The following is a 26,420-nucleotide window of genomic DNA, read 5'->3' as shown; positions in this document are numbered from 1 at the left end:
CCTTCACTTTCAATCTTGTGTGTCTTTGAAGCAGAAACCAACCTCTTTTAGATGTCATATAGTTGGGTCTTATTCTTTTTCTCCATTTAACCACCCTGTCTTTTGGCAAATTTAGTTTATTTACATTTAAAGTAATTGTTGATAGGTGTGAACATACTGTTGCCATTTTGGTAATTGTTTTCTGGTTGATTTGTAGTTCCTTTGTTCCTTTCTTTTTCTCTTGCTCTCCTCCTTTATGATTTGATGATTTTTTCATAATGATGTGCATTGATTTCTTTATCACTTGTTTATCTAAAGTTTTTGTTTGGGGAATTACCGTAAAGCTTACATGAAGCATCTTATGCTTGTAACAGGCTGTTTTAAGCTGATAACTTAACTTTGAGTAACAAAAAACTCTACATTTTTATGCTCCCCCTCCACACATTTTATGTTTTTGTTGTCAAAATTTACATGTTTTTGTCCCATGTATTCATTAACAAATTATAATATAGTTTTTTCTAATACTTTTGTTTTTTAACCTTTATACTAGAGTTGTAAATGGTTTACCCACTACAATATTAGCATATTCTGAATTTAACTATATTTGCCAGCTAGTTTTATACTTTTATATATTTTCATTTTAATAATTGACATCCTTTTGTTTCAGCTTAAGGACTCCCTTCTTAGCTAGTTTCTGAATCTCTTTCAGAGGGAGTTGCTGGGTTTGTGGCTGTATATTCGGTGGAGGGAAGTGCAGGAGCCTACTATGTCACCACTTTGGGTACTCCTCAGTTTTCTTAAAATGAAAATTTTAATGATATAAATTTCTTTCTAGATGCTACTTTCATTCATTAAATTATTCATCAAAATTTTAAAGAATGCCCACTAGGCCTTATAATAGGTGCTTGGGATACATCTAAATAAAACAAACTATTCTGTGTTTGTGAGGCTTACATTCTATCAGAGAAAAACAAGCAGTAAATTTGCACTTTAACTACATCCTAACTAGATTCAGTATAATATTCTCAATATTATATAGTCCTGTGTATTTTCTAATTTTCATTGTGATTTCTTCTTTGGCCTAGGGACCAGGGATTATGGTCACAGAATGTAGCCTTAATAATCCTTGTTCTTTGATATTTGATGAAACCTGCTTTCTCAGTAAAAATATGGGCAGTTAAAACAATGTTTTATGTTGGGCTAAAAAGAAAATATATTCTTCTGTTGTTTTTTATGTGGCCTTTAGATAAGCACTGTTAATTCTATTGTTTTAATTTGTTTTTGCTTATATATTATGGAATTGTATTAAAATCTTCCATGATCTTTTTCACTGTCAGTTTTTTTTCTTGGAATTCTGCTTGTTTTGGACATATATTATGAAGGCACATTATCAGGTGCTTTCAAGTTCATAATTTTTGTCTTTCTGTTGAATCGTTCCTTTTATGATTAGGGTGGACTAACTCTATGTCTAATAATTCTTCTTTCCTGAGACTTACATACTTTTGAAAATATATATTCCAGCTTTCTTTCAGCTAATTTTGGCTAATTAGTTTATTTTTTATCTTTTTAGTTTGTTTCTCTGCACCACTAGGTTTTAGTATACATTTTTTTTTAACAACCTTACAGTTTCTGTCCTTAGAGGGTGAGCTTAGTCTATTCAAATTTATTATGATTACTTGCATCTTTTTTCAAATCAAAGATGTTATTGATTATAGCATGCATCATTATTTTGTATATGTATGTTAAGTATCCATTACATGCTTAAAAATTCATAATTATCCTTCTCTTGAATTGTTTGTTTTTTTGTGTTTATGTAAGACCTGCTTTATATGTAATACCTAATACTGCTCATTTAAACTATGACACGATACCTTTAAAATAATCTTACATATGGAACACAGTTGTTGCAGTCTGTGTAAGTCTTTGGTTGCCAGTGTCAGAAATTCAAATGAATTTAAGCAAAAGGGGGATTTATTAACTCTTGTAAGTGAGAAGTACAGGGCTTTTCTGGCTTTAGGTATGGGTAGCTTTAGGGCTTATGCAATGTCACTAGGACTCTTTCTCTCTCCCTGCCTTAACCCTACTTTCCTCAGTTCTGGATTTTATTATCAGGCTTTATTTTCCATTTACCGAAGGAAAGTGATCACTGCTATTTCTAGGATTTTGGTGTCCTTAAAGCTTATGGTCTATCTTGTGTTATGCAGCATTTTAATGTCAAATGCTAGGGAAGACTTTTATACCTAGTTGGGGCACTTTGCTTTTTCTGAACTGGTTATGGTGGCCTGTGGGCTTGTACATTCCAAAGTGCTATGCTTGGTCATGTGCTCAACTCTGGAATGTAAGGGAGGATACACTGTGATAGGCACCCCTACTAGGTCTGCATGGATAGTGGGAGGTTTGGTTCCTCAAAGGAACAACCAGATGAGGTTACCAATGAATAGAAAAGAGATGCTAGAAAGGCAAATATCATGTAAATGTACAATGCATTCCTTATCAGGTCATCAGACTTCTCATCAGAAATTTAAATGAGGATGTGAGACTACTATACTTTCAACACTATCACTGTCTATGATTGATCTTTCTTCTCAACTTCTAATAGATCAGTCAGCTGTAACCTACCAGACTAGATCCCTTTCCCTCCATGGTCAAGTCCTATCAGCTTCACTTTCTGAAATTTCTGGAATCTGTTCATTCTTTTAATCTGCCATTGATACTCTAATCCAATCTATAGTTCTCTCTTTAATTTATCAATATTAAATCCTTACTAATCTATCTTATATCTACTCTGGTTCCCTTTCAGTCTTTTCTCCACATTGCACTGTAGTGATCTGTTCAAGATGTAAATCTCATTATGTGTTTCCTGTTCCTCAACTATACCTCAAACTTTTATTTATTTATTCATTTTTTTTCCTTTTTTTTTTTTTCTTTTGCGGTACGCGGGCCTCTCACTGTTGTGGCCTCTCCCGTTGCAGAGCACAGGCTCCGGACGCGCAGGCTCAGCGGCCATGGCTCACGGACCCAGCCGCTCCGTGGCACGTGGGATTCTCCCAGACCGGGTCATGAACCCGTGTCCCCCTGCATCGGCAGGTAGACTCCCAACCACTGCGCCACCAGGGAAGCCCTACCTCAAACTTTTAAAATCTTTCATGGAGAGAAATTCTTAGATAGATTTGCATCTGGCCCTTCATCACCTCTTCAGCTATTTTTGCACAAGCATTCCCTTTTGTATAATTAAATTGTACTTTCTCATCATACTGTCCACCTCTCCTTTTAACACTTGTGATAATTACAGTTTTACATCCCATGTGAGTATTTGATGAATGTCTGAATTCTCCACTAGACTATGAAAGCAGATACCTTGTCTTTGTCTGTTTTCTGTCATTTAATTTCACTACCTAGAATGTGAAGGATTCTATTTATTTATAGTAGGAAATAAATATTTAATTAATTAACTGATCGATTGCTGTAAAGAGACCTCCATGGTCACTAGGACAATTTATTTGTTCAAAATCCAGCTCCAAGAGCTTTCTGGTCAATTGATTTTGGATTTAGGCCCTCTAATATAATCTGACTTGGAAGTTTATAGAGAATATTGTGTAGCTATCAAATGACAAGTGTGGGGATGTTTCAAGTATCTGTCAACACATTCATGTAAAATCATATGAAAGGAAGATTCAGACTATAAAGCGGTAAAGATACACTGATTGAAATCAGCAAGGAGTAGAACATTGGACTGGTTGGATATCTTTTTTCCCCACTTGCAACATAATAAGTTACTTATCTAATTGAAACCCTCATTTTCCTTTTGTGCTTTTCTGTTTCTTACATTTTGTTGGGTTTAAAGATGTATTTGCTGTTTTGGATACTTGCTTTGAGAAAAGAAGCAGGGAGTTTCTACTGCGTTCTACCTCAGGAAGCAAAGACCATTGCCTAGAGTCAATATTGTACTGAGTAGACCAGGGTTAGGGCAGGACTATTTCTCTCCAGCCTTGGGTACCATAATGGTAAAAATAGTTTGCCATGGGGTGGGAGGACAGGCTCTTCTCATCCTTTCTTCTATACTAGGACTGGACCCCTTCTTCTTTTTATACTTTCTTTAGTTTTTTCCTTCTTAGGTATGGATAATCTACTCCCCCTGCGGTTCCCTTGGGACAGCTGCGTGGGTGAAAATGAAATGACTATATGAATAAAGAGGAAAAGAAAAATTTAATTAATATAAATAAGTTAGTTTCTTTTTTACTGTAATGAGGTCTGGGTTCACAGTTTATATCTAATACCAACCAAAATTGAAGTATCAGTAATTTCTTTGACTAATAGCATTGCTAACATCAAAGTTTTTGGAGATTGCTTAAGAAAATTGTGCATGAGTTGGCTTAGCTGTGAAGTAGAATTTATATAGTTTAGTAAATTTATAACATACTTTTTACATCTATTAGGTGAATTAATAGAGAAAAGACAAGTTGATAGCGTTAGGAGCAAAGGAAAAATGTTAGGAGTAGTAATGAGAGGACATAGCATTTTGGTAAATATACTGAAAATATACCTGAAGAATTTGATCATAATCTAACTGACAGTTTTCAATACTAGTTTGACCTTTTTTCCCTTCACTTTCCTTTTTTAAAAAAAAATTTTTTTTATTGGAGTGTAGTTGCCTGACAATGTTGTGTTAGTTTCTGCTGTACAGTGAAGTGAATCAGCTATATGTATACATATATCCCCTCTTTTTTGGATTTCCTTCCCATTTTGGTTACCACAGAGCACTGAGTAGAATTCCCTGTGCTATATAGCAGGTTCTCATTAGTTATCTGTTTTATACCCAGTAGTGTATATATGTCAATTACAATCTTCCAGTTCATCCCACCTCCCCCTTTCCCCCTTGGTGACCATACATTTATTCTCTTGCTCTGTCTCTCTATTTCTGCTTTGCAAATAGGTTCATCTGTACCATTTTTCTAGATTCCACACATATGCATTAATATATATTTGTTTTTCCCTTTCTGACTTACTTCACTCTGTATGACAGTCTCTAGGTCCATCCACGTCTCTACAAATGGCCCAGTTTTGTTCCTTTTTATGGCTGATAGTCCACTGTTTATATCTTCTGTATCCATTTATCTGTCGATCGGCATTTAGGATGCTTCCATGTCCTGGCTATTGTAAATAGTGCTGCAGTGAACATTGGAGTGCATGTGTCTTTTTGAATTATGGTTTTCTCTGAGTATATGCCCAGTCGTAGGATTGCTGGGTCATCTGGTAGTTCTGTCTTTAGTTTTTTAAGGAACCTCCATACTGTTCTCCATAGTGGCTGTGTCTATTTACATCCCCACCAACAGTGCAAGAGAGTTCCCTTTTCTCCAGACCCTTTCCAGCATTTATTGTTTGTAGATTTTTTGATGATGGCCATTCTTGTGAGGTGATACCTCATTGTAGTTTTGATTTGTATTTCTCTAATAATTAGTGATGTTGAGCATCTTTTCATGTGTTTGTTGGCCATCTGTATGTTTTCTTTGGAGAAATGTCTATTTAGGTCTTTCACCCATTTTTTGATTGGGTTTTTTGTTTTTTTGATATTGAACTGCATGAGCTGTTTGTATATTTTGAAGATAAATCCCTTCTCAATTGCTTCGTTTGCAAATATTTTCTCCCACTGTGAGGGTTGTCTTTTCGTCTTGTTTATGGTTTCCTTTGCTGTGCAAAAGCTTTTAAGTTTCATTAGGTCCCATTTGTTTATTTTTGTTCTTATTTTCATTGCTCTAGGAGGTGGGTCAAAAAAGATCTTGTTGTGATTTGTCATAGAGTGTTCTTATGTTTACCTCTAAGAGTTTTATAGTGTCCATTCTTTCATTTAGGTCTCTAATCCATTTTGAGTTTATTTTTGCGTATTGTGTTGATTTCATTCTTTTACAGGTAGCTGTCCAGTTTTCCCAGCATCACTTATTGAAGAGACTCTCTTTTCTCCATTGTATATCCTTGTCTCCTTTGTCGTAGATTAGTAGAACATAGGTGCATGGGTTTATCTTCAGGCTTTCTATTCTGTTCCATTGATCTGTATTTCTTTCTTTGTGCCAGTACTATACTGTCTTGATTACTGTAGCTTTGTAGTATAGTTTGAAGTCAGGGAGTCTGATTACTCCAGCTCCGTTTTTCTTTCTCAAGATTGCTTTGGCTATTTGGGGTCTTCTGTGTTTCCATAGAAGTTGTACAATTTTTTTGTTTTAATTCTGTGAAAAATGCCATTGGTAATTTGATAGGGATTGCATTGAATCTGTAGATTGCCTTGGGTAGTATAGTCATTTTCACAATATTGATTCTTCCAATCCAGGAACATGGTATATCTCTCCATTTGTTTATGTCATCTTTGATTTCTTTCATCAGTGTCTTATAGTTTTCTGAGTACAGGTCTTTTACCACCTTATGTAGGTTTATTCATAGGTATTTTATTCTTTTTGTTGCTGTGGTAAATGGGAGTGTTTCCTTAATTTCTCTTTCTGATCTTCCATTGTTAGTGTACAGGAAGGAATGCAAGAGATTTTTGTGTATTAATTTTGTATTCTGCCACTTTACCACCAAATTAATTGATTAGCTTTAGTAGTTTTCTGGTGGCATCTTTAGGATTTTCTATGTATAGTATCATGTCATCTGCAAACAGTGACAGTTTTACTTCTTCTTTTCCAATTTGTATTCCTTTTATTTCTTTTTCTTCTCTGATTGCCATGGCTAGGACTTCCAAAACTATGTTGAATAATAGTGGCGAGAGTGGACATCCTTGTCTTGTTCCTGATTGTAGAGGAAATGCTTTCAGTTTTTCACCATTGAGAATGATGTTTGCTGTGGGTTTGTCATATATGGCCTTTATTATGTTGAGGTAGGTTCCCTCTCTGCCCACTTTCTGGAGAGTTTTTATCATAAATGGGTGTTGACTTCTGTTGAAAGCTTTTTCTGCATCTATTGAGATGATCATATAGTTTTCTTTAATTCGTTAATGTGGTGTATCACGTTGATTAATTTGTGTATATTGAAGAATCCTTGCATCTCTGGGATAAATCCCACTTGATCATGGTGTGTGATCCTTTTAATGTGTTGTTGGATTCTGTTTGCTAGTATTTTGTTGAGGATTTTTGTGTCCATGTTCATCAGTGATATTGGTCTGTAATTTTACTTTTTTGTGATATCTTTGTCTGGTTTTGGTATCAGGGTGATGGTGGCCTTGTTAAATGAGCATGGGAGTGTTCCTTCCTCTGCAATTTTTTGGAAGAGTTTGAGAAGGATGGGTGTTAGCTCTTCTCTAAATGTTTGATTGAATTCACATGTGAAGCCATCTGGTCCTGGACTTCTGTTTGTTGGAAGATTTTTTATTGCAGTTTCAATTTCATTACTTGTGATTGGTCTGCTTATATTTTCTATTTCTTCCTGGTTGAGTCTTATAAGTTTGTACCTTTCTAAGAATTTGTCCATTTCTTCCAGGTTGTCCATTTTATTGGCATAGAGTTGCTTGTAGTAGTCTCTTAGGATGCTTTGTATTTCTGTGGTGTCAGTTGTAATTTCTCCTTTTTCATTTCTAACTTCATTGATTTGAGTCCTCTCCCTTTTTTACTTGATGAGTCTCGCTAAAGGTTTACCAATTTTGTTTATCTTCTCAAAGAAACAGCTTTTATTTTCATTGATTTATGCTATTGTTTTCTTCATTTCTATTTCATTTATTTCTGCTCTGATCTTTATGATTTCTTTCCTCTACTAACTTTGAGTTTTGTTTGTTCTTCTTTCTCTAGTTGCTTAGGTATAAGGTTAGGTTGTTTATTTGAGATTTTTCTTGTTTCTTGAGGTAGGAATGTATTGTTATAAACTTCCCTCTTAGAACTGCTTTTGCTGCATCCCATAGGTTTTGGGTTGTCGTGTTTTCATTGCCCTTTATTTCTATGTATTTTTTGGTTTCCTCTTCGATGTCTTCAGTGATCTTTTGGTTATTTCGCAGTGTATTGTCTAGCCTCCATGTGGTTGTGTTTTTTCCAGTTTTTTTTCCTGTAATTGATTTCTAATCTCATAGCGTTGTAGCATTGTGGTTGGAAAAGATGCTCCGTATGATTTAAATTTTCTTAAATTTACTGAGGCTTGATTTGTGACCCAAGAAGTGATCTGTCCTGGAGAGTGTTCCATGTGTGCTTGAGAAGAAAGTGTATTCTGCTGCTTTTGGGTGGAATGTCCTATAAATATCAATTATGTCTATCTGATCTATTGTGTCAATTAAAGCTTTGTTTCCTTATTAACTTTCTGTCTGGATGATCTGTCCATTGGTGTAAATGGGGTGTTAAAGTTCCCCACTATTAATGTGTTACTGTCGATTTCCCCTTTTATGGCTGTTAGCATTTTCGTATGTATTGAGGAGCCCCTATGTTGGGTGCATAAATATTTACAATTATTATAGCTTCTTCTTGGATTGATCCCTGGATCATTGTGTAGTGTCCTTCCTTGTCTCTTGTAACAGTCTTTATTTTAAAGTCTAATTCATCTGATATGAGTATTGCTACTCTAGCTTTCTTTTGATTTCTTTTTGCATGGAATATCTTTTTCCATCCCCTCACTTTCAGTCTGTATGTGTCCCTAGGTCTGAAGTGGGTCTCTTGTAGATAGCATATATGTGGGTCTTGTTTTTGTATCCATTCAGCCAGCCTGTGTCTTTTGGTTGGAGCATTTAATCCATTTACATTTAAGGTAGTCATTGATATGTATGTTCCTATTACCATTTTCTTAATTGTTTTGCATTTGTTTTTGTAGGTCTTTTTCTTCTCTTGTGTTTCCTGCCTGGAGAAGTTCCTTTAGCATTTGCTGTAAAGCTAGTTTGGTGGTTTTGAATTCTCCTAGCTTTTGCTTAACTGTAAAGCTTTTGATTTCTCCATCAGCCTGAATGAGATCCTTGCTGGGTAGAGTAATCTTGGTTGTAGGTGTTTCCCTTTTAGCACTTTAAATATATCCTGCCCCTCCCTCCTGGCCTCCAGAGTTTCTGCTGATAAATCAGCTGATAACCTTATGGGGATTCCCTTGTATGTTCTTTGTTGCTTTTCCCTTGCTGCTTTTAATATTTTTTGTTTGAATTTAATTTTTGTTAGTTTGAATGATAAGTATCGTGACATGTTTCTCCTTGGGTTCATCCTGTATGGAACTCTCTGTGCTTCCTGACTTGGGTGGCTATTTCCTTTCGCATATTAGGGAAGTTTTCGAGGATAATCTCTTCAAATAGTTTCTCAGACCCTTTCTCTTTCTCTTCTTCTTCTGGGACACCTATCATTTGAATGTTGGTGTGTTTAATGTTGTCTGCAAGGTCTCTTAGACAGTCCTCATTTCTTTTCATTCTTTTATCTTTATTCTGCCTTAGCAAATATTTCCATCATTCTATCATCCAGCTCACTTATCTGTTCTTCTGCCTCAGTTATTCTGCTATTGGTTCCTTCTAGTGTAGTTTTCACTTGAGTTATTGTGTTGTTCATCTCTGTTTGTTCTTTAGTTCTTCTAGGTCCTTGTTAAACATTTCTTGTATTTTCTCGATCCGTGCCTCCATTCTATTTCCCAGATTTTGGATCATCTTTACTATCATTACTCTGAATTCTTTTTTAGGGAGCTTGCCTATTTCCTCTTCATTTATTTTGTCTTATAGGTTTTTACCTTGCTCCTTCATCTGTAACATATTTTTTTGTCATCTCATTTTTTTTGATGAGTATGGCTGTGTTCCTGTCTTGCTGGTTGTTTGGCCTGAGATGTCCAGCACTGGAGTTTGCAGGCAGTTGGGTGGTGCCAGGTCTTGGTGCCGAGATGAGGAACTCTGGGAGAGCTCACACTGATTAATATTCCCTGGGGCCTGAAGTTCTCTGTTAGTCCAGCAGCTTGAACTTGGCACTCCCATCACAGGAGCTCAGGCCCGACCCCTGGCCTGGTCATACAGGGGCACCTCCCATCCCCTTAGGTGTCAGTACTAGCGCCCAGTAGTTGCTCTGTGAGAATTGTTCTGATGCATACTTGTGTACTTGTGAGGAGATGCGAACTGCACGTTCTTCTACTCCGTCATCTTGACTCCGTTTCCCCTGGGTCATCCTGGGGAAGACGGATTGAAGCCAGGAGAAAGCTAGAGCATAGGAGACCTGTCAGAGGCTTCTTCGATGAAATCGGGTAAAGGATGGCGACATTCTGTACCTGGGCTTTACCCATGGTGGGGAAGTGGGCACCTTGGGCAGCCAAGGTGCGCTTCCACCTCACTGTTGATTATCCTTCCTGTAAGCACCTGGACATTTCTGCAAAATCGGCTCCTCAGACCAGCCAGATAGCTTCCATCAGCTCTTTCAAAGCTGGAGGAGGAACAGGTTGTGCAGGCTTTGGGTTCAGCTTGGCTAGTCTATCCCAAAAGGAATAGCATGTGTTTTGGGGAACACAAAGGGATGCTTTTCTCTTTCATAGTTATGACACTATGGTTATAAGGGACTTCATGTGTCTTCTACAATAGCAAAGAGAGGAACACACTATTTTCTTTCATTTCCAATATGCTAATTGGTACAAACTGCTCTCAAAGGTATCTGCATGCCAAACCGAGAGATTCTATCTGCATATTCCACTGAAGATTAAGTAGCCTGTTACAGATCCTTATTTCTTTGATGGTTGTTGAGCTGCACCCCACTGGCCTACAAGGCCTCTACTTGCCCAGCTTCAAGACTGGAGATAGAGCTCGGAGTTAGTGACAGAGACATTAGTGTTTGATGGATGGGGGAGCATACATGTCTGAATCAAGGTCCTGGAGCAACACCCCCCAGTTTGTGGTGGACAGTGGACAGGACGTTGTGGCTGACTTTGCTGGGGGGATGGAGGGAATCCTTTCAGTTTCCTTTAAACATCATCCTGACAAACACTTAACACGGTGCCTTGCCTATTCTAGCTTCTTGATAAATAAATATTGGTTAGTTGAATGAATAAAGGAATAAATGAATGAAGAGTAAATAGTTGAATGACAACATTCTAGACCTTCACAATATGAATAAATATACATGTCAACTTCTCTTATCAAGATTTGAATACAAAGTAATCTTTTAATAATTTAGATAATGTAGATGAGATGATTGATTTGATTTAAGAATTTGAAGAGTGGAATTTTCTTAAGTTGGATTACTGTATCTAAAATGCAAATGGTAAGTAATAAAATGAAGTAAGATAACTTGAAATTGAAATGAGCTTATGTTATGAGATACATACTCTTTAATTTAGGAATAGTTGATTGCTAGGCTCAGGAGATGATTTTTTAAAGACTTTATTCTCTTTCTAACTTGATTTATTTTAGAATTTTGCCAAGTAGAAGTTGTTTTGAACTTTCTACTTAACGTGAATCAGTGTTCACTTCTGAATTATCATAGATTTTAATTTAGCAAAATTCAATCAATGGATTATAGTATATATCATTTATTGGGTTTAATGCTGTATATCCAGCAAATAGGTTCCCCTACATTTGGATCTATGTGATTGATATAATCTATTGGTTTCCATCTTTGAATATTTGAGTATGGTTTATGGTAAAGAGTGTGGGCTGTGGTGTCACACTTGAGTTTCAATCCCCAATCTGCTGCTACTTAGTGAACAAATTATTCAACTTGTTAAACCTTAGAAGCATCTTGTATAAAATGGAGGTGATACCTACCATAAGAGGTTCTTAGTCCAGTGTCTGGGATATAGTAGGCATTCAGTAATTGGGAACAACTATTGTTTTCCTCATTCTCTTTTGTTCTGCAGCTTTCCCCGTAAATAACCCAGATAAAGATGCAAGACATGTAATAAAAGTGGTAAGTATTGCTCTTTAATTTGTGTTTCACATATATTTGACATTTTAATTTTCTGCTTTATTCATTTCATTTTTGTAAAAATGTTTCTCACCTTTAGTTTTCATAATTTTAATTAACAATACATCTAATATTATATATTTTCACATTATTAAAATGTAAAGACTGGAGAATTTTGTTCTTCTGCATTGACATTTATCATCCTTGTATCTTATCTAGCTCTCTATCTTCTGCCTTTCTTTTCCTCTCTGCTCTAGATGATAAAGTCCTTAAAGGCAGGAATGAGGTTTTATTTTTGTTTGTATCCCCTGTGGCTAGTACTATGAACAAAATACTGTAGACACTCAGTAAAGATTCATGTATGAATGAACCACCAGGGTAGTTTGCAGTGTATCCACCCTGTTATACATGTTAGTACACATTGAGTGTCTGTGTACGTGTACAGTTCTTAGTGTTTTTAGTAAGTTCTTTCCATAAGAAGACTACTTTCTCATGTCTAAGACTGTAGAGATAGCATTACAAAATGTTAAAAATGAGGTTCTTTCTTTATTTAGTGCTTTTCTGAGATTTTTGTGATTCAAGTACTATTATATATTACATATGTATACTCATTTTCACAGTTGAAATACCAATTCCATCTTTAAAATTTTTTTCTAATAAAGTTAACTTTTCTTTTATAGGAATATCAAGAAAATGGCCCATTATTTTCAGAACTTAAATTTTATCAAAGAGCGGCCAAAAGAGACTGTAGTAAGTAAAATTAGCAAAGTAAGCTACTTCCATATATATGTTTGCTAAAGTGGCTGTTAATATTTTTGTCTTTTTCTGGCCTTATGGAAAATTCTTTTCAATTAGGAATTTTTATTGTAAAATGATAGTTAACTGTTATATAAAAACAAGACAGATGGTATACAAATCTTGATATTATATACATAATTGGTTATATATTTCAAGTAAAAGTTATTTCTTTTACTTTACATAAAATGCTGGATTGTTGACCTAAGCTACCAAGAGTTCTCTAGGTATAAAAGATAGTAAAATGAAATTGTTTCTTTCACAAAAAACCATTTGGATAAAAAGGGTATAAGGAAAAGACAATAAAATGGGCAGTAGATTATAAAGAAAAGGAATGACCATAGAATAGATTCGGGCATAGTGTATGGAAATGATTAAATATTAAGATGATTTAGAAAATAAGTTAAAAATGTTAAATATTTGTATGTTGAGTAATTAATTGGAGCTGGATATCAGATGTAAGAACTACCAGTTAGAGGATTGGAATATGAAATAAATATGAGCAGAGCTAAGAAGAAAAAAAGCATGTTATAAATACTGTATGATATAGATGGACTAGTAAAGCTTAAAGGAAATTGATATGAGTATAATTAAGGTCCTTTACATTATGTTTAGGAAAGAGAATGATGAGTCTAACCTCAATAATTAACTTTGTTTTCTTTAACAACCTTCTGAGCATTAAGCCTATAGTCGTTACTAACTGCTTAAACTATGTCAGAGTGACAAACAGAATCCATTAGACTTCATCGCTTATCAGTAGAGCTGTCTTAAACATTAAGCATATATGGTAGAAAAATGAAAAATTAAATAAGCTGCCTGATTAAGTGGATTTGATTTTTTTAAACAAAATTTAATCAAAACAGTTTCAGTGCAACAGTTTCAGAGTAAGATGATTTTTCTGCCCAACTTTTATTTATTTATTTTGACTACTGTGGCTTTAGACTTTTAGTAATATTGAAGAAAAAGCTGTCTTTCTACTGATCCTTTGGTGGTTAACGTATTTTATATTCAAAAATGTAACAAACATGAAAGGGAATTAATTTTTTTAATGAATAGAAACATTTGTGTAAATGATATCAATGCATTTTATGACTATGCTATTTTTGTTTCTGTTTTTTATTGCATATTTTATTTTTTATATTAAAAAAAGTTTTTTGGAGTATAGTGGATTTACAATGTTGTGTTAGTTTCTGCTATACAGCAAAGTGAATCATATATACATATATATATTATATATATATATCTACTCTTTTTTAGATTCTTTTCCCATATAGGTCATTACAGAGTCTTGAGTAGAGTGACTATGACTATTCTTGTTTTGGTTATAACTGATTTAAAATTTTAAAATGTTAGAAATCCGTGTATGCTTTTATGTTAATTATAGTGATAAATAGAATTTGCAACTATTAGCTAGATATATTTGATTTTTAAAAAATGTTTTTAGGAAGGTCTAATTTCTATTTAAGTTAGCTAAATAAGTTTAAGCATCTACGCAAAAGTAAGAAATACCTTTCTAAAAAAGTATACCTTTTTTCCTGTGAAATTTGTCTTTGCAGTCAAAAAATGGATAGAACTCAAACAGCTTGATTATTTAGGAATTCCTCAGTTTTATGGATCTGGTATTGCTGAATTCAAGGGAAAAAGGTAAAATGGAATTATTATAATCAAATATTGTCCTGTAACTGTTTCTCATGTGGTCTATTAGTTATTTGTTGCTATATAACTAATGACCTAAAATGTGGTGGCTTATAATGACAAACTAATATTACCTTAGTTTCTGTGGGTCAGTTATCTATGTATAAATGGCTTCCCTAGATGGTTCTTGCTCAGGCCTTCTCATGAGGATATAGTCAGATGTCTTTTGGGCTGTAGTCTTCTCAAGGCTCGACTGGCGAAAGTTCTGCTTTCAAAATCACTCATGTGGCTATTGGCAGGCCTAAGAGGATCAGCTTTTAAATTCTCTCACGTGATTGTTGGCAGGCCTCACTTCCTCACCATGTAGGTCTCTCCAAAGGGTGCCTGAGTGTCACAAAGGCATGGCAGCTGGCTTGCAGTAATTGAAAGAGAGAGAGAAGGAGAAAGAGCACACACAAGAGCATGCATCCAAAACGAAAGTCACAGTCCTTTTATAACCTAATTGTAGACGTGATAGCCCATCATTTCTATTGTGTTCTCTTTGCTAGAAGCAAGTCATTAAGTCTACCCCATAGTCAAGAGGGGAGATCTAATTAAGCTCTATCTCTTGAGAGGCACAACCAAAAATTTGTAGAAATGTTTTTAAACTCACCAAACATGGCTAGTCATCACATATAAATAATTAATAGTAGTGATTTTAAAAAAATGTCATTTGTTAGGTACCCATTTTGTTCTTTCAGTAGCCTTTTAAGATAGGTGATAATATTTCTTTTCCTAGGTGAGAAGATAGGCTGAGGTCAGTGCTTTGCCTAAATGGTCTTTAAATGCTATAAATTTTTTAAAAAAATGAACAAACAGTAATCTTGAAACAAAGTAAAGGGCTACCTATAGGGGAGTGAATGGCTGAGTAAACCATGGTACATCTATATCATGTAATACTATGCAGCCCATTAAAGGAATCAATTAAAGCTCTACCAGTTGATTTGGAAGGATTTCAATGAGATATTATTGAAAAAAGTATGATGCAGAAAAGTTCATATAATTAGATTGCATTTTTGTCAAAAAAATACAAAAATTCCTATGTGTATTTGTGTGTGTGTATACATAGATAGATATAGAATTGGGGCAGATATGAAGGGAAGAAAAGGGGCGGGGAGAGGTCCCAAACAGAAAAGAAAAAGAAGACATACATTTAGGAAAACACATGTTTATAAATGTATAGAGAAAGTAAATATGATTTTATAAGGTCAAGAAACAAATATAAATAAAATCTTCTGTATGGAAAAATAATTGCTCAAGGCCATATGGCAAGAAGGTGATGGAGTCAAAATGAATTAAGTTCAAGACTAATTTAGAAAGACTTCTCTTTTCATGTTCTAAGACAGTGTGAGTGGTTCGGCACAGAATGCTCTTCTACTCAAAAACTAACTGCAAAGTAAATACTTAGTATGTTTCTGCAAAAGAATGGCAATATAACGTACATTCGTTCTCTAATGGTTCAGATTGCATCATTCTTTATTGTTAAGTTGGGGGTATTTTTCCATTGTTTCAAATTCATAAATAGACAGTTTCAGCATTGCTATTTTAACATCTCCTTTTGACTTCTCCTTCTTATAGTTACAGATTTATGGTAATGGAAAGACTGGGAATAGATTTGCAGAAGATCTCAGACCAGAATGGTACTTTTAAAAAGTCAACTGTCCTGCAGCTAGGTATCCGAATGGTAAGAAAGAATGACTTATTTCCCATGCTCCATTTTCAGATTATTTACTTGTTACAACATACAAATTGTTGCCCTTTGTGGAATTATCAGAGAATGAAGGATTATTGCCCTAGAAATGTCAGTTATTGAGCATAGATACTATTTTGGTGAAATTGATAACAGTGGGCTCTGTAAGTGACAGAATGTGCTGTGTTTGGCACTACAAACTCAATTAGGCTTGGTTCTACAGTCTGATTTTTTTTTTTTTCTCACAGCTTTGTTTTACATATCAGAACAAGCTTGCATTTCTATAAGAATAACCTCTCTTTTGTCAGTTATATTTATAACAATGCAAAGTATGGCAAAATATATTATTTTCCATACTACACATGTGGTGGTAAGGGGGTGCTATAACGTTTTTATTATGAGTTTGGGATGGTGGCAGTAATTAGTGTGGCAATGAATAATATATACTTTGCCAAATAAAAAGCAATGAAATCTTAATAGCACCCATGCACACATTTTGTTTATACCACGTATTCGTCTTATCTTGTTTGTGTTTGGTTTGCCTAAGCTCCATTTTATTTTTTCCACTTTAGATAGAATGCAACTACTCATGCCAAGTTGGGATATGGCAAACAGAACTCATTAATTTTCCCATCCATCCTCTAGCCAGCCAACAAATGTTTATTGAGCATTAGGCATAGGTAACATGTAAGTCTCAAGGGTTTCAAAGATGAAGCATAGGTGTTTTCTGTTACTCTACAGAGGGAGAATGCCTTTCTCTGTGATCCTGGACGTGGGCTTTTGTTCTGGGAGCCCCAAAAACTTATTTATAATTATTGCTTGGGCGAGGGATTGTGGAGTGGGCGTCATGATTATTTCACTTCAGGTCTCTGATTTTATTATAATTTTCCTCTTTGCACAGTGTGATTTGGGCACCGTGCTGTCAGGAGCATAGGCATTGTTGAGTCTTGGCTTCCTCTCCATCAGAGGTGCATTTAAAACACTTGATATTTGAGGATCCTTTTATTCACCTTTTTCCCAGGATGAGCGACCAGCACATGTGATAATTTTAGAATAGATAAATGCATAATTGTGAAATACATCATTTTGTCATTGTTAATGTGAAAAAAATACATGTTATTCTCTATTCACAATGTTCAGGTTGATCTGGAGTTCTAAATAGACATCAGTATAACCTTATATATTTCTTTTCACAGTTGGATGTACTGGAATATATACATGAAAATGAATATGTTCATGCTGATATAAAAGCAGCGAATCTACTTTTGGGTTACAGAAATCCACATCAGGTAAATACAGTATTAAGCTTTTGCCTTCAGTAAGGATCTTCAAAGTGCCATACTGAGACCTTCAATAAACAAACTCCTAACAGGCAAAAGTTTGCAAATGAGGACTTAACATGATGAGTGTTGTAATTTATCCTATCTTGCTTATCTAATTTAATGCACTAACCTGATAAATGATTAGGATGAAGAAGCTGAGACTGGGGGCGGGGGGTAAATAATTTATTAATGGACATATAGTGGCTGAGCAGGGATTTGAACTTCTGAGCAAATATAAGCAAAAACCATCAAAATGCAATGAGAGAAGGGATGGATTTATGCAGAGAAAAAAAAAAAAGGCTGTCACCTTAGTTCTTCTTCCACGTATAAACAATGAAGTTTTAAACAGAGCAGCATTGCCGATACAACTTTTTGTGATGATGGAAATATCCTGTATGTTACTGTCCAGTATGGGAGCCATTAGCCACACGTGGCTGTTAAGCACTGGCAATGTGGGTAGTACAATACCAAATGCTGGTGAAGATGTGGAGCAACAGGAACTCTCATTCATTGCTGGTGCTATGGCCACTGTGGAAGACAGTTTGACAGTTTCTTACAAAACTGAACATACTCTAACATATGATCTGGCAGTTAAATTCCTTGGTATTTACCCAGAGGAGTGGAAAACTTATATCCACAGAAGTACCTACACACAGATGTTTATAGCAGATTTATTCATAGTTGCCAAAACTTGAATAAAGATGTCCTTTAATAGTTAAATAAACTGTGGTTCATCTGGACAATGCAATAGTACTCTACATTAAAAAGAAATGAGCACAGGCTTCCCTGGTGGTGCAGTGGTTGAGGGTCCACCTGCCGATGCAGTGGACACGGGATCGTGCCCCGGTTCGGGAAGATCCCACATGCCGCGGAGCGGCTGGGCCCGTGACCCATGGCTGCTGAGCCTGCGCGTCCGGAGCCTGTGCTCCGCGACGGGAGAGGCCGCAACAGTGAGAGGCCCACATACCGCAAAAGAAAAAAAAAAAAAAGCCATAGAATATTTAACACCACAAGTGGACCCTAACGTAAACTGTAGACTTTTGGTGATAATGACGTATCGGTGTAGGTTCATCCGTTGTAACAGATGTAATACCGTGGTGTGGGATGTTGATAGTGTGCGAGGTTATATTTGGGAGGAGGGGAGAGTGGTATATGAGAACTTACTGTACCTTCCACTCAGTTTTACCTAAATTGCTCTACATTTAGTAAAATTGAATTTGAAACTGCTCTAAAAAATAGTCTTAAATAATGAGACTAGTGTGACCGAAGAACTGAATTTTAAATTTAACTTGATTCTAATTAACAATTTTTTTCATCTTGATTTCTTCCCCAGCTTTATTGAGGTTTAGTTGACAAAAATTGCATATGTTTAGGTTGTACAACATGATTTATTTAAGGTATACAAAGTGATGATTTATTATACTATATATTGTGAAGTGATTAATCAAGTTAACACATTGATCACATAGTTACCTTCTGTTTTGTTTTGTGGTGAGAACACTTAAGACCTACTCTTAGCAAATTTGAAGTTTACAGCATTATTAACTATAGTCACCATGTTGGGCATTAGATCCCCAGAACTTACTCATCTTCTAACTAAAAGTTTTTACCCTTTGACCAGCATCTCCCCATTTCTTCCACACCCCAGCCCCTGGTACCACTGTTCTATACTCTGATTTATAAGTTTCACTTTTGTATATGCCACATATAACAGATCATACAGCATTTGTCTTTCAGTGTGTCTTGGTTTATTTCACTCAGCATAATATCCTCTAGCATAGTGTCCTCTAGGTTCACCCATGTTGTTGCAAGTGGCATATTTCTTTCTTTTTTATGACTCAATAATACTCCATGGCATATATATACCACATTTTCTTTATCCATTTATCCATCAGCAGACACTAAGGTCATTTATGTATCTTGGCTGTTTTTAATAATGCTGCAGTAACATGGGAATACAGATATCTCTTCAAGATAATGATTTCTTTTCCTTTAGATATATACCCAGAAGTGGATTGCTGGATCATATGGTAGTTCAATTTTTAATGTTTTTTTTTTTTTTGAGGAACCTCCATACAGTTTTCCATAATGACTGTACCAATTTACATTCCCACCAACAGTGTACAAGGGCTCCCTTTTCTCCCATACCCTCAACAGCACTTGTTATCTCTGATAGCCATTCTAACAGACATGAGGTGTTTTGTCTCATTGTGGTTTTAATTTTTCATTTCCCTGATGATTAATAATGTTGAGCACTTTTTCATATACTAGTTGGCCATTTGTATGTCTTCTTTGGAAAAGTGTCTCTTTAGGTTCTTTGCCCATTTTTGAATTGGGTTATTTTGTCTTGTGAGTGAGTTATATGAGTTCTTATGTATTTTAGTTATTAACCCCTTATCAGATATGTGGTCTGCAAGTATTTTCTCCTGTCCCATAGGTTGCCTTTTCATTCTGTTGATGGTTTCCTTGGTTGTGCAGAATCATTTTAGTTTGATGTAGTCCTACTTGTTTATTTTTGTTTTTGTTACCTATGCTTTTGGTTTCAATTGCAAAAAATCATTGCCAAGGCCGGTTCTCAAGGATTAGAAGAATTAACATTATTAAAATGTCTGTACTACCCAAAGCAATCAATGGATTCAATGGAATTCCTACCAAAATTCCAATGGCATTTTTCACAGAAATAAAAAACCAATCCTAAAATGTGTATGGAACCACAAAAGACCCTGAATAGCCAAAGCAATCTTGAGAAAGAACAAAGCTGGAGGCATTACACATCCTGAATCAAACTATATTACAATGCTATAGTAATCAAAGCAGTATGCTATTGGCATAAAAACAGACATAGCCCAATGGAACAGAATAGAGAGCCATGCATATACGATCAACTAATTTTTGACAGGGGTGCCAAGAACATTCGATGGGGCAAAGATAGTTCATCAATAAATGGTGGTGGGAAAATGGGGTATACGCATGCAAAAGAATGAAATTGGACTCTTATACCATACACAAAAATAAACTCAAAATGGATTAAAGACTTAAACGTAAGACCTGAAACCATACAACTAGAAGAAACCTAGGAAAAAAGCTTAATTTGGGGCTTCCCTGGTGGCGCAGTGGTTGAGAATCTGCCTGCCAATGCAGGGGACACGGGGTTCGAGCCCTGGTCTGGGAGGATCCCACATGCCGCGGAGCAACTAGGCCCATGAGCCACAACTACTGAGCCTGCGCATCTGGAGCCTGTGCTCTGCAACAAGAGAGGCCGCGATAGTGAGAGGCCCACGCACCGTGATGAAGAGTGGCCCCCGCTTGCCACAACTAGAGAAAGCCCTCGCACAGAAACGAAGACCCAACACAGCAAAAATAAATTAATTAATTAATAAACTCCTACCCCCAATGTCTTCTTTAAAAAAAAAAAACTTAATTTTAATTGGTTTACATTTACAAAACCACATGTGGCTAGTAGCCACTGTATCAACAGAGATTTAAAGAGTTAAAAAATTGAGTCTATAAATAATTAGAAAACATTTAGCTGAATATTTAACTGAACTGTACATGAGGAAAGAAATTTCTAAATAAAAATACCCCCAAAATCGTAGAAAATATTGTGAAATTTCAAATTTTAAGATATCTGTATATTAAAAAAATTGAAAAATGAAAGGCAAGTGAAAATCTGGGAAGGATATTTATGACAAATATTTTAGGATATATAACAAGCTTTAAGAAAATTAATAAGAAAAACACCAAGTAATTTCTTAAAATAATGATTTAAAAGAATGAGCAGAAAAGAAATACGACTACCTGAGAAATAAATGAAAAAAAGTTCACCATCACTAAAAACTAAGAGATATGCAGATCAAAACAGTGAGGCAACATTTTAAAAGAACTTATCAAATAGGAAAAGTCTAAAATAATAATCTGATGATATTGAGGCTGATGAGGGTGCAGACACTTGTAGAATGCCAGTGGGAATGTAAATTAAATGGGAGTAGTAGAAGAAATTAAGTTAATGGAAGGGCAATTTGGAAATATATATTAAAAGCCTTTAAAAGTCTGCATACTTTTTTAAGATTAGGTTTATTGAAGTATAATTTACAAACAGTAAAGTTCATCCTTTTAAATGTATAGTTTGATGTGTTTTGACACATGTATATCATATAACCACTACTATAATCAAGACAGAGCATTTCTATCATCCTCAGAAATTCTGTCAGTCAGTCCCCTTTTCTCACCCTGAGGAAATGATTTCTACCCCTATTTTTTTTTTTTTTTCATTTTTAGGGATGTCATATAAATGGAATTACAGCTTTTTACTCTTTGTGTCTGGCTTCCTTTACTTAGCATAATATTTCTGAGATTTATCCATGCTGTAGTTCATTAGTAGTTCATTCCTCTTTAATGATAGGTAGTAGTCCATTGGAAACTACTGCAGTTTCTTTATCTGTTTACCTCTGGATAGATATTTGTGTTGTTTCCAGTTTTTGACCATTATGAATGAAGATGTATAAAATTCATGTACAGGTTTTTGTATAGGTATATATTTTAACTTCTTCCGGGTAAATAGCTAGGAGTGGAATTTCCAGATTGTGTGGAAGTGTATGTTTAACTTTAAAAGAAACAGCCACACTGTTTTCCAGAGTGATTGTACCATTATACCTTCCCACCAGCAACTTGGAAAATTCCAGTTTTCTCATATCTTGCCACCACTTGGTTTCATTAGTTTTAAATATTTAAGCCATTATAGTAAATGTGTGGTTATATCCAGCAGTAGGTTTTTTAAAAGTTATTGTTTTATTTATCCCACATGAAGTGCGAGCATAAATCCAGGCGTTGTATTCCCTCATTGCTGTAAGTAAAAAGGACCAGTTTTTAAAATTTATTTATTTATTTATTGTGAATTGTCTGCTCATGTCTTTTGCCCATTTTTCTAACATTTTTTTGTTTTTATTCCTTGATTTTGAAGAGTTCTTTAGATATGAATTATATTAGTCATTAATCTATTATATATTTTGCAGATATTTCCTCCCAATTTGACTTTTCTTCTTTGATTATACTTGTGCTGTTTTATTGTCATGTAGAAGATAAATTTTTAATGTGGTCAAATTTATCAATCTTTCATTTACTATGGATATTGAGTTGTGGTTAGTAACCTTGTTCTACAGACAGGTGTATATGAATTTTATTATATGATTTCATTCTTTACATTTAAATCTCTTTTTCACTTAGAGGTTATTCTTTTACATGACAGGAGGTATCAACCAAATTTTATCTTTTCCTAATTGATTTTCCAAGTTTTCAACAATATTTATTAAAAATAAAAAACTCTGCTTCAGTGATATTATTGCCGTCTTTATTATATACTAAATTTCCGTACATACTTGAATTTATTCATGTACTTTCCATTGAATCCTTCTGGTCTGACTGTCTATTTATGCTTCATTGCCATACTAGTGCATTAATTTCTGAGGCTTTGTAGTGTATTTTAATATCTGGTAGGACTGGTAGTGCCTCGTAGATTTTCTTTTTCAGTGAAATTCTAGCTATTCATATTTTTCTATATTTTGTTGTGTAGCATTTTCATTGGAATTTTGTTAAATTAATTTAGGGAAAACCTGACATCTTTATGATTATAGATATTCTATTCAACAACAGGGAATGTTTTTGAATTTCACCAGTTTTTACTTTTGTATCTTCTGAGGTATTTTAAAGCTTTCCTCATATTAGTTTTACACATTTCTTGCTACACTTATTCTTAAATATTAAACCATTTTTTTTTGTACTGTCAGTGCAGTTTTAGTCTACCATTTTATCTTCTAAGTGATTATTGTTTGTGTATATGAAAGTTACTGATTTTTATGCATTCATTTTATATCCTGTTAATTTATTGAATTTGGGGTAGTTTTAGTAATGATTCTCCAGGGTTTCCTTAGGAAACTGTGTATCATATACAAGGAGATAATAGTTTTCCTTCTTTTCCACTTCTTATATTTCCTATTTGTTTTCCCTAATATGCATCCAGCATATAGTAAATTGTAGTGAAGTTCGTGACCATTCTTTCCTCTTCTTGATCTTATTGGAAATGCCTAAAGTAGTACCCCACTAAATGTGATTGATACTGGCTTTAGGACTAAGGCACATCTGTGTATATGTGAATATGTGTATGTGAGTGTGTGTGTGTCTTTATAGTTATATTAAGGAAATAATCACCAGTTCCTCTGTTCTTGAATGGATGTTTTGTTTGTATGGAATGGGTATTGAATTTTGTCCAGTGATTGTTTAGCATGTACGGAAATTATCACGTTTTTCTCAGGTCAGTTAATATAGTATAATATATTGCTGTGCTTCTAATATTGAACCAACCGTACTTTCCAGGAATAAATCTCACTTTGTTATGGTATATTATTTACTTAATATGATACTGAAGTGTGTTCAGTAATATTTTATGTAGTATTTTCTTATTGGTATTTATAAGTGATATTGGCCTGTAATTATCTGTTTTTGTACTATTTTTTTTATCAGATTGAGGTGTCAACATTCAACTTGCTTCATAAAAAGAATTTGAGGTTTACCTTCATTTTCTGTGTTCCAGAACTATTTCTACTATATTGGCACCATTTTTTTTTTTTAATGTGAAATTCTCTGGTTCTGCTGAGGACATTCCTTGTAACTCTCAATTTTTTCCCATGGAAATTGATTGTTAAGCTCTTTAATCTCTAGTTGGGTCAATTTTAGTAGTTAGCAGTTTTGTCTAGTTTCTCAAATTTATTTGGTGATCTGCATTGTACTCTCTTAGGACTTTTAAATTTCTTCCCCTTCAATGATTGTTTCCTTCTAGTTATTTTTTATTTTTGCTTTTTCTTCTTCTTTTTTTTACCTTGATGAAAGTAGCTAGTTTGTCCATTATGTTAATCTTTCAGCAAACTTGGATTTTGATTTATTAATGAGATATATTGTTTTTTCTTTCTATTTCATTAATTTCTGATTTTGCCTTTGTTATATCTTTTCTTGTGCTCTTTTAATTTGACCCTTTTGTTCTTTTTTCTTGGTCTTCAATTTGGGATCTAATTCATTTATATTCATTAAAAATTTTTTTACTTCTGTAGGTGTTTAAGGCCATGATTTTTCCTCTGGTCACTGCTTTATATTGTACTTCATGGATTTTGATACGTAGTGTTTTTATTATCTTTATTTTTTAGAATGTTTGTATTTCTTCAACAAAAAGCAGTGCAGTAGAAGGTTTTTAAGTTTTCATGTAGAAAGACCTCTTAAAAATTTTTGGTTATTAAAATCTAGACTTGTGACAAGATGGTCAGAGTATTGTTTATAATAATTATATTTGGAATGCACTGAAGCTTTTATCATGACTTAGAAGAGGATCAGTTTTTGTCAGTCTTCCATGTTTTCTTGAGGAAAATATAGTCTCTGTTTTCACAGTGTAAAGTTTAATATCTTTCCAGAAGATCTACCTTATTGACTGTATTATTTATGTCTTCTATATCTTCATTTAGTTTTTGTCCACTTGATCTATTTTGAACTGAGAGTGGTATTTAAGCCTTCAATGGTTAATGTGTTTCTGTTGGTTTCCTTGATTCTGCTGTAGTTTCTGTTTTATAAAGATCATTGCTGTGTCATTTGGTAAATATTCATAGTTATGTTTGTTGTGTTTCTTGTGTGTTTTCTTTGATCTTATATTCTTTTAAGTTTTTTTGTGGAGGAGGAATCTGTTTATGAAAGTTTATATTTTTGTTGTAGTGATAATCTTGGTATTTACACCTTTTAAAGATGCTTTGAGCCCACTCTTCTGTGTTTAACTTTTTAGTACTACTATGATAGTCTTTTGTGGTATTTTTTTTACCACAACTTTAATAAGTTCACTATCAGTGAGTTTATTTTACTTTCCTCCTTTCCTTACTGTTGTCTTGAAGTCATACTACTTGGTCAGAATATGTATCATTTGTATGTTCTTCATTTATCCCTAGCCTTGTTTTTTTAGTGTTAGAGATAATTATATTAAATGCTCACCCTTCTGTCCTTTTGCCAAAGTTACTCGTCTTTTGATTGTTTGAAACTAATCTTCTAGTAGATTGTTCGAGAAGTACCCATGGGTATAGCATTCCCTTGCATGTATAAAACGTTTGCAATAGCATTGATGCCTGAAGGGTAGCTTGGATGGATTTAAAATATTTAGTTCATACTTTTTGTCCTTGAATTTCTTGAAAAGGCTGGTCTATTTTTGCCTTGTTTGCAGTTTGCTTTTAATAAGTCTGCTGCCAGTTTAATACTTACTATTGTATGTTATTAGTCCTTTTTGCCATGATCTCTTCAGGATCTTTTCCTTTATTAATAGTGTCTAATCATTTTACCAGGATATGTTTTAGAGTAGATCATTGTGTATCAGTTTTCCCAGATATCTGATGGGGCCCTTTTGATATATAAAATAAGCCTTTTATTTCCAGAAAGTTTTCTTGGTTTATTGTTTTAAATGTTACTTCTCTCTTCATGTGTGTTTTAAATTTAAACTATGGAGAAAGGAACTTCAGCAGTAAGCTATTTAATGAACAAAAAAAAAATAAGTGGGAAAAAAGATTCAAAATTAGAGAGGGAAGATGTTGTTGAATATTTGGCAAGAGAAAAAGGCAAGAAAAGTTGACATTTGTACAGCCTTTGTCAAAGCAATAGGGTTGTTAGGATTGAGGTAAAATTGGGAAGTAGAGTCAAAGAAGTATTGGATAAAAACAGCAGCCCTCTTAGTTACGGTGGAATGGAAGAGTTCTGACAAGGATAATAATCAAAAGTCATGTCCTGGGGCTTCCCTGGTGGCTCAGTGGTTGAGAGTCCGCCTGCCGATGCAGGGGACATGGATTCGTGCCCCAGTCCGGGAAGATACCACATGCCGCGGCAGAGCGGCTGGGCCCGTGAGCCATGGCCGCTGAGCCTGCGCGTCCGGAGCCTGTGCTCCGCAACGGGAGAGGCCACAACAGTGAGAGGCCCGCGTACCACAAAAAAAAAAAAAAAAAAAGTCATGTCCTGGATAGCCAATTGTGGGCACAACTGATGTTCTGGAATGTTTTTATTTTGTTGGGTTTTTGGGAGAAAATTTCCCAAAATAATATTCATTGTGGGATCAAGCAATGTTTTTCTTTAAAAATAGCCCCA

The 26,420-nt window shown here is 34.7% G+C and overlaps 1 protein-coding gene across 4 annotated transcripts in view; it reads left to right on the top strand.

The window, feature by feature from the left end:
- VRK2 (VRK serine/threonine kinase 2) overlaps nucleotides 1-26,420 on the top strand; it is a gene marked incomplete at its 3' end in the record, with an annotated part of 97,869 nt that overhangs the window by 29,751 nt on the left and 41,698 nt on the right. For all 4 annotated transcript variants that reach the window (XM_079940512.1, XM_079940511.1, XM_079940509.1 and 1 more), the window contains exons 3-7: nucleotides 11,740-11,789; nucleotides 12,467-12,536; nucleotides 14,138-14,225; nucleotides 15,834-15,939; nucleotides 17,142-17,234. In XM_079940512.1, the coding sequence (XP_079796638.1) occupies nucleotides 11,740-11,789; nucleotides 12,467-12,536; nucleotides 14,138-14,225; nucleotides 15,834-15,939; nucleotides 17,142-17,234 (407 nt within the window). The remainder of the gene's footprint in view (nucleotides 1-11,739; nucleotides 11,790-12,466; nucleotides 12,537-14,137; nucleotides 14,226-15,833; nucleotides 15,940-17,141; nucleotides 17,235-26,420) is intronic.

Source organism: Stenella coeruleoalba (assembly GCF_951394435.1).
Source record: "Stenella coeruleoalba genome assembly, chromosome: 13".
NCBI classification, from domain to species: domain Eukaryota; kingdom Metazoa; phylum Chordata; class Mammalia; order Artiodactyla; family Delphinidae; genus Stenella; species Stenella coeruleoalba.
This window is presented reverse-complemented; position numbering and strand designations above follow the sequence as displayed.